The sequence below is a fragment of the Caretta caretta genome, chromosome 2, assembly GCF_965140235.1.
Source record: "Caretta caretta isolate rCarCar2 chromosome 2, rCarCar1.hap1, whole genome shotgun sequence".
Lineage (NCBI taxonomy): Eukaryota > Metazoa > Chordata > Testudines > Cheloniidae > Caretta > Caretta caretta.
This window is the reverse complement of record NC_134207.1, coordinates 16,415,588-16,433,466: the sequence shown is the minus strand read 5'-3', so window position 1 is coordinate 16,433,466 and position 17,879 is coordinate 16,415,588. Positions and strand designations below refer to the sequence as shown.

The following is a 17,879-nucleotide window of genomic DNA, read 5'->3' as shown; positions in this document are numbered from 1 at the left end:
GGGCTAACTCATCTTACTTCTGGGGATCTCTTGCTTATGTTCAGGAATCTTTGCCCCTTAAAGTCCAAACTGCATAAAAAGACCCTAATTCTTTCTGGTCAGGAATTTTTATTCTCATTTCCCTAGAGTCCAAGCTGATGAGACGAGCGTTTCTGCATGTAATCTCTTTGTGTGGGGTGGGGGAGCAGCAATTGACCAAGTCTGTGTTCCACAATGGCCCAATTGGATTCAGTAGTCCTTCCTGATGGGCAGGAGATAACACCTTCTGTAGGAATTCAGCATTTTGCATTAGGTGAAATTTTTTCTCCTGTTTGGTGAGTTATGGTTTCAGAACAACCTTTTTATAGTTATAGAGCAAATACTTAAGTATTGCCTTATAGCATGGGATACAGAGATTATAAATAGGATTAATACATGCAGCGTCAAAACAATAAACATATTTTTATAAACATATTTTTGTTTCTCAGCTGTGCATTTGTCAGTATTAAGTGAGGCCTACCGGCCTTGGCAGCTGGTCTGCTAGCGTCACAGTTGAATCATTTGAAAAGGTTTTAACCACGATAAGCGGAAGTGTTTAAAGTGGTATCCATTAGCATCCTCGAAGTAAGAGCTGGAGAAGCTTTAGCAATGGTAAGTCACCTAGTCCAGTCTCCTGCCAGTGCAGGACTCTGCCTTACAGTATAGTTATTTGTGCTTTGGCTAAGCTGTGTCTCAGTATGTTTGCAGAGCAGGAAAGGCGAGTGGGCAGAGGAGGAGATACACAAAGGGTTAGTCTGTACTACACAGGCTCTGCTGATGCAGCTGTCACAGTTCGGGGCAATCACATCTGTATTTCTCCACCGTGGTCCACCACTTTAGATTCCCTGCTCTTCAGCCATCACGTCTTCGGCTGAGAGCCATGTGTCTCTCCCTCTTTACTGGGGTTTGTCCAGTCTGCACAGTTCCCTCCCTACTCTGTGATATCCCTGGCAAGCCAGTCTTCCTCAACAGACCAGCAGCTGCACTTTGCTCTCTCTTCAGAGGCCACAAACCCTAATACACAGCCCTTTCTAAGTCAGTACGATTATTCTTAAAGTTAAAGCATTACAGAAAATACATATTAAAAAAACAATAAAAGAACCAGTGCGCCTACTAAACTGCTTTACAGAGGTCACACCAACTCCAGTCTTGGGCTCTGGCAGGTGTCATCCTTTCAACCCTTCCCTAAGGATTTGTGGCCCCCGTTGGACAGCAGGTCCTGTCCATTTGCTGGATCAGAAAGAAGGCTCCAAGTCAGCTTAAACTCAGGCTATTTATCCAAAAGTCCTGTCTTTGTCTGTTGAACCAATACATGTGAGCCTCACTAGGTGGTGGTACTTCTCTGGTGGCATTACAATTTGACTGAGGCAATTTGCCTAATCACCCCCCTCCAGCTGTTTTTAATTCCTGGAGGGCTGCAGTCATCACATACAACCCTTGTCCCACAATGATGTATAAACTTAATGCAGGAAGATCTCCTAAAGATACTGCAAGAAACTGTTGTATCTGTCACAACTGCTATATTGGAATAGCTACCCTGGCACAGCTCTTTCGTGTAGATGCAGCGTGTATCAACAGAAGGTGGCTTTCTGCCAGCACAGTAGCACCACCTCCCACCTATCTATGCCAACGACAGATGCACTCTTCTCTTTTGTGTCTGTACTTAGGGTTTTGCTAGCATAGCTATGTCAGTCACACCCCTGACTGACATCGTTATGCCAACAACATGTTGCAGTGTAGAGCTGGCCAAAGACAGGGAAAGAGAGAGGGGGAGAGAGAAAAGAGGATGGGGAAAAGAAAAAAACTAAGGGCAGAAATAGCAGTGTTCCTAAAAACAAGACTCTTTTCCCAGGGGGCGATACTGAATGCCACACAGCTAATAGTGATGATGACTAGCAGTTTAGTTACTATATACGGGCCATAATCTACCCTTGATCTTTGTGGAAACCTCCCACTGATGTCGGTGGAAGGTCTGCTGTGGATTGAGCGTAGTCAGCAGTGCCAAATTTATGCCCCAGCCCACGGATCACAAAAGTGTTCCTCTCCGAAAATGGGCATGGGAGCCTCTGCACTCAGACAAACTGTCAACTGAAAATTTTAAGTTCATCTTTATAAAAAGTAAAAAATAACCCTTCCCACTGGCCTGGGTAGTCTAGCTGAGCTTTTAACAAGAGAGTAAACAGGGACTGGGGGGCCTAGGTATTGGTATAGGAATGTGCATAATGGATAAGCATGAATTTCTGCATTCAGTATTCTTTGAGCTGCTTGAGTGCAACTTCCTGTATCTTTTAGAAGTGGCCAACAGTCTGTTTTCCCACTGCAACGCCAGATTATCGACTTTCTGTGCAAAGTCATTGCTTCGTAAAAACTTCAGGTCATCGTCTCGGGAAGCTTGCCAGCTCCCTTTAGCTGCTGCTTTCAGAAGAGCAGGAGCTTATTTGAAAGCATCGTGTTTATAACAACCCCAGCTATCCAAGTGGGCTCTTTTTTTGAGAGAGAGTGAGTCTGTGGACCTAATACTCCTCTCACTCATATGGGTGCAAATCAGAAGTAGCTTCACTGAGGTCAATAGAATGTTGCATAGGTATCTCTGATATAACGGAGAGAAGGATCAGGCCCTTTATTTTTACAGCAGAAAGTGGGAACAGGATAATATGCCCCAGACTGTCATTTTCATGCTTTTTATTGTGGTAAACTGTTTTTACCCATGTGCAGAGAGCAATAGCTGATAGTTTCAGTCTTGAAGAAGTTAAAACAACAACAACCAATATGATGTCCCCTGGAGAGAGACAGAGCCTAGTGGCTTGCACAGTAACATGCTGCATCTGAAGTGAAACACAAAATGGGAGCTTCCTCCTGTAGCTGGGAAGCGACTCTAACATTTAAAACTTCGGTGCCCAGAAAGCAGAACACACAGTTGCGTGCATCACGTAAACTTCCACGTACAGCTGGTATTTCTGAGCTCCTTTTCCTGCCAGTAACCATCCTCGCTTGTCGCACTAGCAAAGCAGGGCTGGGTTTTGGCTCAGGTTGCCTGATGCAGCTCAAGCAGAGGGATGGTTTAAGGTCAGGCTTGACAAAGCCCTGGCTGGGATGATTTAATTGGGGATTGGTCCTGCTTTGAGCAAGGGGTTGGACTAGATGACCTCCTGAGGTCCCTTCCAACCTTGCTATTCTATGATTCTATGATGGTAGCATTTTGCTGGCCTAAATAAAGAGTTGGATTAATGTTGGCTGTGCACCCTTCAGGGAAGAATCTTCCTCACCTTCCCAGCCTTACTGTGCCGTCAGTGTGGTGCACAGCTCCTAATGCAATCCTGTTAAGGACTGTTACACATCCTGGAACTCGACTAGTTCTGTCAGGGTTAAAATGCTCCTGCCAAGCCCCTTCTGAAATGCCTTGCAGTGGAGCAGAGAGGATAACTGAAAACATTTCTGAACTCCGGAAAGCCTGTCAGAACTGCCTTTTATTTTCCGTGTTTCATGAAAACCAAAGGTGTCGAGGCTCAGGTCGATCATGATGCCTAGCCTAGCTGTGGAAGGCAAAGACAGTTTTATGCTGCTGCCCATCACCGTAGTATGTGAGCTTTAACTGCAGAGTTCAGATCTGTGTTCGCATCCTAGTCCCCGAAATTCAGGAGGGCTCTGCTCCTGGCTGTTGGGTCAGGTCTATTCTATCCTGTCCTGAGTTGAGATCTGGAGCCAGAGGTGTCCAGACTTCACGAACCTACAGCCCTGGCATTGGCACTGGGCACAAAGGACCCACTGGTGTAAAAATTTGGCTAGTCCTAACTCATTCTCTTTCTTTCTTTTATGAGAGTGAGGCTTCATTTTGGGCCCAATCGTGCCAGGCACAAATCTGCTCCTGTGAAATGTTGAGCACCCTCTGCTCCCAGGATCAGGCCCATTGGGACTACCAGCTGACGGCCAGCTGCTACAGCGCACAGAGCCAATTGGTATGGACCCCAGCTGATGACTGGGCATGTGTGCCCTGCACAGTAGCACAAGGGCATGCCCTCTGAGTCCTTAGGCAGCAGCAGCTCCCCGGGGTGAACCGAAAGGCACCTTTCCCACTAGCTGTGCCAGGCTTGTCTCAGTTGAAAGTCTCTCTGCGTGTTTTACTGCTAACAGTTTGACTGTCCATGTGTCATTCCTAAATGCAAAACCAGAACTGATCAAACAATGTTGGTCAATAGCCACATGGCAATCCTGGCTGGTGCTAGCGTTGTGCGTGTGAGGAACTTGCTGGCCAGTTTTTCCAGTTAGGTGCAGTGTTTTCTGTAATATTCTTCTGTGTTGCATGTAATAGGCCAGATTCTACTCTCATTTACAATGGAGCATCGCCATTGACTTCAGTGGAGTTACTCCAGATTTCCACCTATGGTCCAAATTTGGTGTGAACCAAAGGCCTTTAGAGTCCATGGAAAGGGTTGGCTTCACTTGGCTTTAGACCAGGCCCTACATTCTCTCTGCCCTAATATGTAGCTGCCACCTGTCTTGGCTCTGTTGGTTAATTGACTGTAGCTCAGGATAGAGAATAAAGAATGTGATAGATTCCCAGTTTTTTTAAAAAAATTATTAGATAGCCAATATATAGTATAAAATTAATTGGATACCAAATAAGAACCTGGACAATACAACACATCTCACATTTTGTATGGAATAGTTCATTTTTAATATAAAAATATGGTAGCATCCTCCTGAAATGATTAACTCCAAAAAGTGAAGGAGAGATGATTAGTGGTTGCTACAATTCAATATAAAGATCTGCTTTAGATGACAGCACTAAGAACCAGTAGCTCTGCGCTTGAAATCTGTGCTCATCAGGGGATCGCTACCCAAATTATCCCATGTGCTTCTCAAAAGGTTGGATTAATGTGCAAGACAAACCAGCTGGGGAATTTGCCACTTCTCTGTGCAGAATAACCATGGGGAAAAGGAGCCAGTGTATCTAAACCTTGTGTATTGTAGGGCAGATGCGGAGAATGGGTGGCGTTCTGTTTACCCCCAATACTTGAAGGCTGAATCTTCTCAGTAAGGTGCTCCACATCTGCTAGCACAGCTTCTGCTTTCCCCCGTCATCGCTTCTCCTTCCCCCTTGTTATCACTAGAAAATTAGGTCATGTTATCTAACATGACTTTAAACACAACTGAGGAGTCAGCGAGACTGGGACCGTTTCTAGGGAATCTCTACTGGAACCACTATGACCAGCTGACATGATGTTATGTAAGATTTGTCCCTGTGATGTTTAACATTGTGTTAGCTAACATGACTCTGCAAAGTGGTGTGTGTTAGACCAGATTTTCAAGTGAAGACAAACCCTCATGTCCGCTCTCTCTCCTTCCTTTGTTCCTCCCCTCCAATTCCTTGGCCAGGACTTGCATAATTCTCTGAATGGGACATTGGGGATGAAACAGTCTGAATTAGGCACTTTCTCTGGAGAAGAAGATGCAGAAGATTCAGAGAACACAGCACTTTTCAGCACTTCTGGATGAAGGCAGCACATTTCCCAGTCACACTTGATGCTACTTTGCTCATAATAACAAACGTCTGAACTGACTTTCCACCAGACAGAGGAGGGTGCAACACATTTTCAGTTCATAAATCAGGGTCACCCCTTAACAATTAGAGAAAGTTGAGGGCAGTTTGCTACTTGCTCCTGGCCTCTGTTTTTTCTGGGAACTGACACTCCTGTGATGGTTTCCTCCTGCACGGATGGCCACACGTTTGCTGGAAACAGATGCTCAGCCACCTTTTTCTTCTGTGCAAATGGGATCGTCCTGTTTAGTTAATTCCGTTCAGAAAATGACAGCAGCAGAGGCCAGGGCTACCTAGTTCCAGGCAAAAACAAACCCCAGATGTGTTTTGGTGCCACCAGCCTGTCTCTGAAAAACACTAAAGGCTGTCAGGCTGGAGGGAGGTTACTAATGGGATTCTTCAGGATTGGGTCTTGGGACCTATCTTATATAACATTTTTATTAATGACCTTGCCACAAAAAGTGGGAGTCTGTTAAGAAAATCTGTGGATGACACAAAGTTGGGAGGTATTGCCAATACAGAGGAGGACCGGAATATCACACAAGAAGATCTGGATGATGACCTTGAAAACTGGAATAATAGAAATGGGATGAAATTGAATACTGCAAAGTGAATGGTCATGCACTTAGGAACTAACAACAATATTTTTTTCTATAAGCCGGGTGCTCATCAGATGGAAGCAACAGAGGAGGAGAAAGACCTGGGTGTATTGGTTGATCACAGGATGACTATGAGCCACCAATGTGATGTGGCCATGAAAAAGGTTAATGCAGTCCAAGGATGCATCAGGCGCAGTATTTCCAGTAGAGAAAGGGAAATTCCGGAATATTGTGTACAATTCTGGTTTCCAGTGTTTAAGAAAAATAAATTCAAACTGGAACAGATGCAGAGAAGGATGATCAGAGGAATGGAAAACTTACTTTATGAGAGGAGACTCAAAGAGCTTGGTTTGTTTACCCTAAGCAAAAGAAAGCTGAGGGGAGATACGATTGCTCTCTACAAATACATCACAGGGAGGGGGAGGAGTTAAAAATTTTAAGTTAAGCAACAGTGTGGACGTAAGAACAAAAGGATGTGAAATGGCCATCAAGAAGTTTAGATGAAGGTTTCTAACCATCAGAAGGTTTCTAATCAACAGCCTTCCAAGGGGGCCCGTGGGGGAAAAAAAAAACCTTAACTGGCTTCAAGACTGAGCTTATGGAGGGGACGGTATGATGAGAATGGCCCGTAGCTGATCTGCAGCTGGTGCTGGAACATGAGCTGGGGAGAGCTCTGAGTTACTACAAAGAATTTTTTCCCAGGTGTCTGGCCGGTGGTTCTCGCCCACGTGCTCAGGGTCTAACTGATGACCATATTTGTGGTCAGGAAGGAATTTCCCCCCTGGTCAGATTGGCAGAGACCCTGGTGTGTGTGTGTTGCGGGGAGGGGGGTTGGGTTGCCTTCCTCTGCAGCATGGGGCATAGGTCACTTGCAGGTTTAAACTAGTGTAAATGGTGGATTCTCTGTAACTTGAAGTCTTTAAATCATGATTCAGCCAGAGGTTATGGGTCTATTACAGAAGTGGGTGGGTGAGGTTCTGTGGCTTGCAACATGCAGGAGATCAGATTAGATGGTCATGATGTTCCCTTCTGGCCTTAAAATCTATGCCTGTTCACTGAGCAGAGGAGGATGGAGAATGATGTAGGAAGGTCCCAGGGGGTATAATAATGGGATGAAACTGAGGAATGGAAAATTGAGGGTGCATATCAGAAAATAATTCCTAACATTAGGGCCAGGCTTCAACCTCATGCAGAAAAGCCCACTGAAGGGAGCCATAAAGAGAGGAGAACTCCAAAAGACTCATCCCATGGAGTTTTCAGGTGAGCCATCCCCTGACTGGGTTTGATGTCCACTAGGGTTTGCAGAGACCACATGGCCAACTCTTGTTTCTGTTCTGCTGTGGTGGCCTCTCTGCTCCTTAGCAGTGCAGCCTCAACAGGAGGGAGTCCCCCTGTAGCTATTCCGTAGCAAGTGTAGAGAGGACCTAGGGAGAGCTGATGCTGCTTTTTAGACACTACCTATGCTGACGAGAGGGATTCTCCCATTGGCACAGATACATCAACCTCCCTGAGAGGCGGTAGCTAGGTTGACAGAAGGATTCTTCCATTGACCTAGCGCTGTCTTCAGGGGACTTAGCTCCGCTTAACTGCACTGCTCAGGGATGTGAATTTTTCACATCCCTGAACAGCAGAGTGATGCCGAAGTAATTTTTAAGTGTAGACCTGCCTTCTGGAAAATTAATCTAGATTAATTTAAGGTGTGAATTTAAACTGTGTTAAACCCCTCTGTGGACGCTCTCATTCAGAATTAAAGTGGTCTTAATTTGATTTAGTTTAATGCACTTTTTGGAAGATAAGCTAAATTGAATTCAGGCCACTTTAATTCTGAATAAGAGCATCCACACGGGGGTTTAATACAGTTTAATTTATCCACTTTAAATTCTCATTTTGAGTTAATTCAGATTAACTTTCCTGAGTATCCCCATGTAGACAAGCCCTATGATTAGGAGGCTGTATTCAGCTTAATGGCACATAGTCCATTCCAGGGACTGGTAACCAGTCAACAAACCAAATTTAATTCTAGGGCTGCTGCCAGGCAGGCAGTTCTCCTCTCCTCAGTGTCTTTTTTTTTTTTTTAGCAGTGCAGATTTTGAAATTTTGAAAAATTTTAAAATTTTGAAAAACTGAAATTTTGCAGATTTTATTGAATTTGAATACAGCACAATCATCAGTGTCATTGCCAGGCAGTTTTGCATTGCTTGGAATGTTTCAGAAGAGAGGATAATCAGGTTCACAGCAATGACCTGAAGGAACCTATAGCCATAGGAGTATCAGTTGCTTTCATTCTCAGACAGACTCATTGTTGCATTAACTTGTCTGTGATCATTACAGGGCAGAAACATGGCTGTGCTGATGTTCTTCCACAATGGTGTGAGTGGTGAGGGTGAGAAAGGGAGGACGGTCGTAGACGGATCATACCTAGCTTCTGTCAGCGATGTCATCATTGTAACTGCAAGTTACCGTGTTGGAGTTTTCGGCTTCCTTAGCACGGGTAAGTCTGTACGCTGTCATGAATCTATGAACTGCAGGCCAATCACATTCTGCAATGTTTGCTTCCAAAGTGTGTGTGTTCTGCCTTTTCATAAGCCGGAATCTTTGAATAAGTGTTTTGGAAGACACATCCAAGGAAAGTCGGGATTGTTGTGTCAAAGGGATATGGAGAGTAGCATGAGCCAAAAGGGGGTACAAAGCAATCATCCCATTTCAAAAGAGCAGCTTGACTTTTATTGACAGATAAAATCCTGGATGTTTGTATGTACAGTAGAACCTCAGAGTTACGAACCTCAGGAATGGAGGTTGTTTGTTTCTCTGAACAAAACATTATGGTTATTCTTTCAAAAGTTTACAGCTGAATATTGATTTAATACAGCTTTGAAACTTTACTATGCAGAAGAAAATGCTGCTTTCCCTTTATTTTTTTAGTAGTTTACATTTAACACAGTCCTGTACTGGTGCTTTTTTATGTTTTGTTTTTGTTCTCTGCTGCTGCCTGATTGTGTACTTCCAGTTCCAAATGAGGTGTGTGGTTGACTAGTCAGTTCATAACTCTGGTGTTTGGAACTTTCCTCATCATGATCTGTAATGCTGGGGACTTCTGCTTCCCAGTGCCCGCTGATCCAGATTCCTATAAATAAATGGCTTGTTTGGCCAAATTTCCAGAAAACAGGTGCATGCCTTGCACGGACAAAGTACCCGGTCTGCCTGCACAAATGCATGTTTGCACCTACCTATGTCTGTCTGACAGCAGTGCAGGTACCTGCTGTTTGGCTTGGCTTTTATTAGGTCTTTTAGATTCATTTTAAACACTTACAAAATATTTTTCTTTCTGCTTATTTGCCTGGCAGGTTTATTTGTCTTTAAATAGGGGGTGGATAAAGGGATGAGGGGAGGAAAAACAACAACTGAGTCTGGAGTTCTGGCCCCTCTTTCCTCTGGCTGCTATAACACTGTTTATATCCCTGGTCTTATACTGTACCTTTGAGTCCTTGCTGCATGCCTTGTAGAGTTTCCTGGATTTCTTCATTGGACCCTCAGTCCCCACCACTGCTTAATTAATAATCTATCCTATGCATCTGTGGGGATCTGAGTAGGGAACTAACTCTTTCCCTTTGGTCTTAGTTAAGGCCGCTGCACCTTGCCACATGACACTTCTGATGATCCTGAGGTTGAGTTTTGCAGTGTGTAGTGACTCTGCTGAGTTTTGCCTGGTGCAGGGTTACAGCAGCATTTCCCTTCTAGGGTGTCAGATGTTTTTGGAGCTCATCCCCAGCAATGCCTGGTTTTAGTTCAGCCACCTGAGAGCCACACACTGCAAACTCCTTGTGCATTTTGGTCTGAGGTTGGCAGGGTGCATCTGGGGAAAGTATCACTATGGTTAGTTTTCTGCGAACCGGATGCTTATGAAACTGACACTTCATATTGGCTAGAGCTAGACAGGGTAGATAGGCATTGTGCAAGCTTCCATTATGCAGCACTGCCCACACATCTGCCACTAACCTCCTTCAACCCAGCTCGTCTTATCTTAGTTTCTTCCTGAGAGGAGTCTGTTAGCTGGGCTGAATATTGCACGGTAGCATTGTGGTGTGGTCAGATGTCCTTCTCGGTACTTGGACAAACCCTTCAAGTCCATTTTCACCTGTATTCCAGTTGGAATTAGAATTTGGGTCTCCAGGGGAGAAAAGGGGCAGTGCACAAACCCACCACCTAGACACCAGTGAACAGCAGCGTCTGTAGCGTTCTTTGCCACTGCTGCAGCTGTCCACAGAGACAGTGACTGATCTGTGTGTGGGTGTGTTGGCAGACAGAATGCAGGAGCCTTCCCCCAGCCCCTTGGTCCAGTTCTCACAGGGCAGGGACTGGTACCATCTCTGCGTTTGGGAGCGCTCAGAGGTACTTGGGGGCCCAAAGGGGACAGGGAGGAGGTGGGGCGACACTTCACAGCAGCCTAGGCAGACCGGGGAGCAACTCCTGCACAGTGGGGAGCATGGGGAGCTCCCTGAATACAATCACTCTTATTTCCCCTGAGGGCAGGGCAACTCCTCATCACCTTCACTGCAGGCCAGGGCCAAAATGGCACACTTTGATCTAGTCTGGGGAGAGCTCACACATTCATTACAGTTAGAAACTTTGCCACTACTGTAGTTACCCTTTACCTTTCTGTAGCACAATGCAGACTCCCTAAGGTGCTTTTCTCTAATGTATAGCTGCAGAAAATTACAGTGAAGGGTCCCCAGCTGCTTCAGATACCGTAAGGACTTTTGCCTGGCACACACACAAAGCCCAAATAGAAACTTCTGGGAGGTTTTCCTTTTCAAGTACTTGTTGAATTAAATCCTGGCCTTACTGAAGTCAATGGGAGTTTTGCCATTAACTGCAACGGGGCCAGGCTTTCACCCCTTGATTCTCGCTAAATATAGAAGTGTGAATATTAAAACGCCATATAAGGGGCCCAACACCACGAACGAAGGTTCTGATTCTCCAAGCAAAGGCAACTTCTGGATCCTTTGATGTTTCCTTATCATAAATTGCAAACTCAGGAACAAATGGGTTAAAGCTAGTAATTTTCTTGCAACAAAAAAGCTGCCTTTTCTATTGTTAGCTCTGCAGTTATTCCTGACTCTTATGTGGCAGAGCTGTTTTAGGGCTAGGTGGGTCATGGGTATATACACGTGGTGGTTGCTTTGAGTGTAGAGAAAACACAGATATGGGTTACACCTGCTTTTCTGTACATATTGAAAGGGCACTGTTGTAGGTATGTCTGGATGTAGGCAAAAAAAAAATATTGTTTAAACAACTTTCCTCATTTATGATACAAACAACACCTGGGGTGGTTAGAACTGAACAAATCTGAAAAACCTAATCCATTATCTGTTGTGTGGTTTGACAACGAAAATAGGCTAGTGCTTACCTTTAAGTTTGATAGAGTGGGATTACTCAGATGTTTAAAGTGAAGCCCGTTTATAAGTGTTCTCAGGAATGGAGTCTTAGTAACTAAAGTCACTGCCTGTGTCTGGCATAGTCATCTTTGTCCTGACACCCATTTCTTTTCACTCTTCTGTGTTCCTCAGGAATGTGTGCTTTGTCTCCGAATAGATTGTTCATAAGATTTATATCGAGGCCCACCACCAAAGTAGTGAAAACAATTCCTGGTGGACATGGGTCTTCGGTCTAACTACAGTAAATATTGGTGCATAAATCCTTTGCTTGAGTTCTTTGGTTCATTAAATACATTCCGCAGCCCGTCTGACTCTTGCCAAGACAAAAGAAACTGGTCATATTCCTCTTGCAGTATTTTCATTGTACTAGTGGCTAGGCCTATCTCTGTGGTTAAAGAATTTACATGGATTTCACTTCCTTAGGTGAGCTCTCATGAACTTGCAGCAGTATTTAAAATGAGTGAATTGAGTGTTGAATTGACAGCTCTGGATACTGATGATCTCTATCGATAGAACAGGCTATGGCAGTGAAAGCTTTCCCCATTGCTCTGCCATTGTCTCTCAACCAAACATGGCTATAGGCAAGAAATTCTAGTCTCCATGCTCATTCAGTCCTTGTCATTCTTAGCAGAGGGGCCAATAGCTGTGGTTTAGACACCCTTAAGAACTATATTGAGACCACTAAAGTTCTATTCTATTCTGATTCTTATATTTCACCCATCACTGTGGTATCGAAGCACCTCATTATATTATGTTGGGGGACAACTGTTACAAGAGGAGAGCTTTAGTCACTATTGGCCAGGGTTGGATTTGAACTATTGATCTACAAACCAGAAGGCTTCATATTCCATTACTAATTTGTTCCCCTGAGTGTTTTTAAATGTATCCTTATTTTAAAGATACATTATTTTGGTCTTCGCAATGGAAGGAACAAATATTTTCACCTAGATTGCTATTCTTGGCTGTTCTGTCTCCTTTTAAAGCTTTTCTAGTTTTGAATATGAAGGTTTTGAAGACAGGTAGGTAAATATAAATAGCCTATTGTGAAGCAAAGTCATAGGCAATGAACAATTATTTTCACTTCCTTTTTGATAACAAGGAATTGCTTATTTCTGCTTTTATTGCGTTAAGTTCCAGTTTCTTAGAAATCAGTGTCATTGGGAAACTAAATGCGGGACGGTTTTGGCATTAAAATATCAGGTTACTGTCAGGCACTGTTGAATAGTTGGCTGTCCTTTGGGTAGTCCTGGGGAATGTATGGTACTAGAATTTTCTCAGATTTTTTCATTTCCAAAAGGGCTGTGAGTGGTGAATTTGACATAACATGAATTTTACATTATTTATATGGGGCCAAACTCAGAGGTGATGTATTCGTTGGGGTTGTATTAAAATACATATTGTATTTTAGTTAGAAGACTGTAAGGGGGTGCAAGGGAATCCAGAGGGTTGTAATTTTATATGGCAAGGGGCTGGACAGGATGGGTACAGGAGGAAAAGATGCTACAAGAATATAAGTATTGAGAACTGCAGATACTCGGCATTTTGAAGATGAAGCTACCTATTTACGTAACTAAATATGGATTGAGAAGTCTAACTTGAGGCACTCAATTTAGAAAATCTTGGCCTTGGTCTGTAGATAGTATTATAACTTGCTGGTCGACTAGCTCAGCTGCCCTTTCCTTATTATAGTTTAAAAACAAACAACAACAAAAACAAACCCCCCACCCCTCCTGTAATTGTAGAATTCATAGCTGCAATGTCTCTGTTCTAAGCTGTAATGTTTTGGGTTATTATTGGGAAATACTGTAGTACTTTGTTTTATTTTTTAATAGAGGATGGTAGATTTTTGGTTTAATTTCGTTGAGACAGAAAAGTCCCAGCCAGCAGATATAAAATGAAAACAGAACAACATTCATGATTTTTCCATTTGCAGAAAGAGAGAGGTGTGTTGTTGTTGTTACTACTAAGTAAAAACCTCTTTCTCATGGCAATCCATGCAGCTGGAAAAGCCATTCGTTTTATTCATTTTGTATAAACTGGCAACTCTTATATTTTTTGTTAATATTCTCTTGGAGCAGAGTGGAACATGCTACTAATATATCACAGAGGCTTTGAAGAAAAGTTTCATCCATAGTTTGCTGCTCTCATGGTGTTTTAATTGTTAGCCTGCTGTTTCCAATCATCTCCAGAACGTTGCCAGAGAACGCGTGAAATGCTGAACTCATTGAGGTCAGCGATAAAGCTCCTATTGACTTCAACAGAGCCAGGATTTCATCTCATGTGCTTGGCTCTACTTTGCTGCAGAACTTGTCAGTGATGCCCTCAACACCTCCCCCCCTCCATTCCTCCTTTTATAGACATTAGAGCACTGGACTGGGACTCAGGACATCTAGGTTCTATTCCTGGTTCTGCTACTGACCTGCTGGGTGATCTTGGGCAAGTCACTTCCCCTCTGTGCCTCAGTTTCCCCATCTGTAAAATGGGGTTTATGATAGTGCCCTTGTTTGTGAAGTGCTTTGAGATCTACTGAAGAAAAGCACTTGATAAGATCTATGTATTATTATCACTACTGTTACTGCTCTGTTGCACTGGGAAATGGGACCATATCTCCCCCAGTCTTCCATCACATTCAAAGGCTTTCTGTCTTTGTTTTCCCGTATACTTTAAATCTAAATGACTTTTATTTTAGAATGAGGGAAAACACAAAGCAAAAAAAAAGCAACACTAAGTCTCCCCCAAAGAGCACAGTGTGTGTCCCCTCCATACCTGGCTGCATCTGAACTGAACACAAAACAGCATCAGTGTGTAGCAGACCACTAGAAACCTAAAGGTTCAGTACACAAAACTGTAAATTACATAGTTCCAGTATATGGATGTCCAGTAGCTGTCTCCCAGTTCAATTTGAATTGTCCTCAGGGTTCCCAGTGTTCTCTATGGGTTTACTCACGCCTGCCCCTCTGATCTCTCACCCACTTTCTTCCCTATCCCCTCCACCTCCTAATATGGTCTCTCTATGATATGCTGCACTTGGGGATCCTCTTTCATCTATTTTGCTCCATCTAGCTGCAGTCTCACCCCCTCCCCCACATCTGGGCCTCCCAACCAAATGCCTTCTGCACCCCCAGAGTGGAAGTGGTATAAAGTGTGTGTGTGTGTGTGGGGGGGATTCGAAGTGAAGACCCTCCCATGGCTCCTTGTGACAGTGTGCTGGCTGTAGCACCCTGGGCACTGAAGTTGCTGTAGCCCAGAGAAGGGTGCAGACTTAACTAGTGTGAGCCAAACAACCTGTTTCTAGTGGGGATGGCTGACACTTGGTGGTAACTGCTGGGCTAATGAGACAATTGGCTCAGTAACTGGGAGGAGATATAATTGGGAGGAGCTCAGTGGGTGAGCTGGAGGACGAACGAAAGCTGTTCGGGAGATTCCATTTACCGTACACCTGTGCTACATCCTGCTATGTTTGGAAACTGGGGATTGAGGGCACGCATGGTGCAAAAGAAACACTCTGCATATTTGTGAGTAGGAGACTACAAAAGCAGGCTAGGCGATGCTGCTCACTGGGTAGCTGAAGAACTGCCCTGTGACGCTTCTCCATTGCAACTTGCCTCAGCTGAGTCTGTTAGATCCTAGGCTCCTTGGGGCACGTCATTTCTTTGTGTCATGTACAGGGCCAAGTACGCTGCCAGTGCCAAACAAATAATGAATAACCACGGAGTCCCCAGGCTTGGTTGTAACAGTGATGCAGCCGAGCTCTTAAGCTGTCTACGCTACCAGGGCTCTAGCGGCACAAGGATGATGTCGTAGCTATGCCGTCATAACCCTGGAGTGTAGACGCTGCCTACAGCGATGGAAGGATTTTTTTTCTGTCTGTGTAGGAACACCCACACCCCGGCCCTCAGAGTAATGGTAGCTAGGTCAGCAGGAGCATCCTTCCATCGACCGAGCTGCATCTGCACTGTGGATTAGGTCATCGTAGCTCTGGAGCTCGGGAGGGGTGGGGGGTTTTCACACCCCTGAGCACTGCAGCTATGTCAGATTAAATTGTAAGTGTGCACCAGGCCTTAGAGAAGATGCCCCCACACCGGGGTTGAAATGGAAAAGCTTACATGGTCACGGTCTGTGCCCAACCTGTTCGGTAGGGGAGATTTCTGTTTCCAGGGCTCCCATTCTGACATCCAGTGCCCAGTCTAAATCCCACTGATGTCAATAGAAACATTCCAGTTGCTTTTAATGACTGGTTACATTGAGCCCCTACGGAATAAGGCACAGAGCACTGAAAATTGTCTCCTTTTATCTCTTGTAATGGAAGCAGCTCTAAAGGGGGTTGTCTGTACAGTGACTGCCATGGAGGAAGGTGCTATAAGCTGTGGGCCTGATATTAAACATGTATCATTCCACCACTTAAATGTTCAAGGGTCTTGCATGTATTTCATGTCTGCTTGCAGAGCAGTAATGGCCCTCTTCCCATTTCGTCTAACAGGTTCTAGTGTGGCCCGTGGAAACTGGGGCCTTCTGGATCAGGTGGCAGCTCTGAAATGGGTGCAGAAGAACATTGCTAGCTTTGGAGGAGATCCAAGTCAGATTTCAATAGCAGCTGATCGTAGTGGGGCAGACATTACCAGCATCCACCTACTTGCAGGTGCAGCAGATTCGAATCTCTTCAAGAGGGCATTGCTGATGGTGAGTCCCATTCCTCTGTATCTTAGTAGTGGATACCAATGGAAAAGACGTGAATTAATGTTAACAGAACTAGGGAGTGTGCTTGCTGGTCTTATTTTATACATATCTGCATTATATATTTTATTTTATTTTATTTTATTATTTTATTTTAGCCTCACTAAAATATATTATTGTATAATAGCACCTAGCAGCCTCAACTGAGATTGGGATTGCCTTGTGCTAGGCATTTTACAAACACATGGTAAGACCCATTTAAGTGACTGATTTAATCAAACTGACATTTTGATTCTTGTCACTGTGGTTTTTCATGTGCGTATATACATAGAACTGGTTCATAATTTATAGAGTTTCCATTCTGCAAATATCATTGCTGTTCAGCACTTTTTAGACTACAAAGCTGATTTGCCAAACATCCGGCCTCTTTGAAGGATCCATCGTCCTTGAGGTATGTTGCCAGTCCCATGACCGATTCACATTCTAATTTTCACTTTTTTTAAAAAGGAAGTTTCTAGTCTTTGTGATTGTGACAGTAACGTGCTGACAGGGATTGCATGTGCTACTGTTTTACACAGCAAAAGAAGTGTCCCCATTCATCTTAACTTGAAGTTAACTCTTAAAATTAACAATGATGATTTAAAGGTGCAGTTGATTTGCATGTAAAATTACTGCAGTATTTCCATACAAAATGGATAATTGAATTTGCAAATGGCTGAGCGAACAAAGGGCAGAAATAGCACTGGTCCTAAAAGTGCACTGATTTTATTTCTTCTTTTAGTGAGTTCAACTATGACTAGACCCATACCTCTCCAAGTTACCTCATTTTGAGGAAAGTTACTTATTTTAGTCCCAAAGTTCAACATGAATATTGTGTTCTCTCACTTTTGGGGGGGGGGGGTGAATATTCGTTATGCCAGAAATAAGGAATCATGAAACTAAGTTTCTAGCAAGAGTTACTTTCATGAAATGAATAAATCCCTTTAAGCATTTTAATTTTCCTGAATGAATCATTTTTGTCCCCCTCATTATGGTCTTTGTCACATATTGAATCCCACATTTTGATCTTGGCATGTTGAGAGGTATGACATAACCAAGGCCTTATCTATATTGAAAGTTGCACCCGAGAGAGCACAGGAAATGTGAGTGTCTGCTCTGTAACAGATTTAACAAATTCATTTGAAAACTGATTTAGTTAAACCAGTGCAAAACTCTGAGAGGACTCTGATTTATTTAAACCTGACTAATATCCATTTAGCTTAATGAGGTAAGGAATTGAGTTAAGAAATATATATGGCCAAGATTTAAATCAAATTAAGAGTCTTGATGGAGCCTTTTATCTTTTATTGGACCAACTTTTATTGGACAAGCTTGTCTCTCTCACCAACAGAATTTGGTCCAGTAAAAGATATTATCTCACCCACCTTGTCTCTCTAATATCCTGGGACCAACATGGCTAGAACTACACTGCATGCAATAACTAAGTCAGTTATTCCACCTTTAGTTAAACTAGTGGAACTTTGATAGAGACAAGGGACTTTTGATGAGACACATGCACTGAAGTCACTTTGGAACTGGGACTTATGCTCCACAGTAACTTACCTGCTTTTGAAA

At 43.6% G+C, this 17,879-nt stretch overlaps 1 protein-coding gene across 1 annotated transcript in view; it reads left to right on the top strand.

Annotated features, from left to right (window-relative positions):
- Positions 1-17,879, top strand: part of TG (thyroglobulin) — a 208,697-nt gene that overhangs the window by 107,811 nt on the left and 83,007 nt on the right. Inside the window, exons 40-41 of the mRNA XM_048841675.2 lie at positions 8,488-8,647; positions 16,072-16,271. Coding sequence (XP_048697632.2) covers positions 8,488-8,647; positions 16,072-16,271 — 360 coding nt within the window. The remainder of the gene's footprint in view (positions 1-8,487; positions 8,648-16,071; positions 16,272-17,879) is intronic.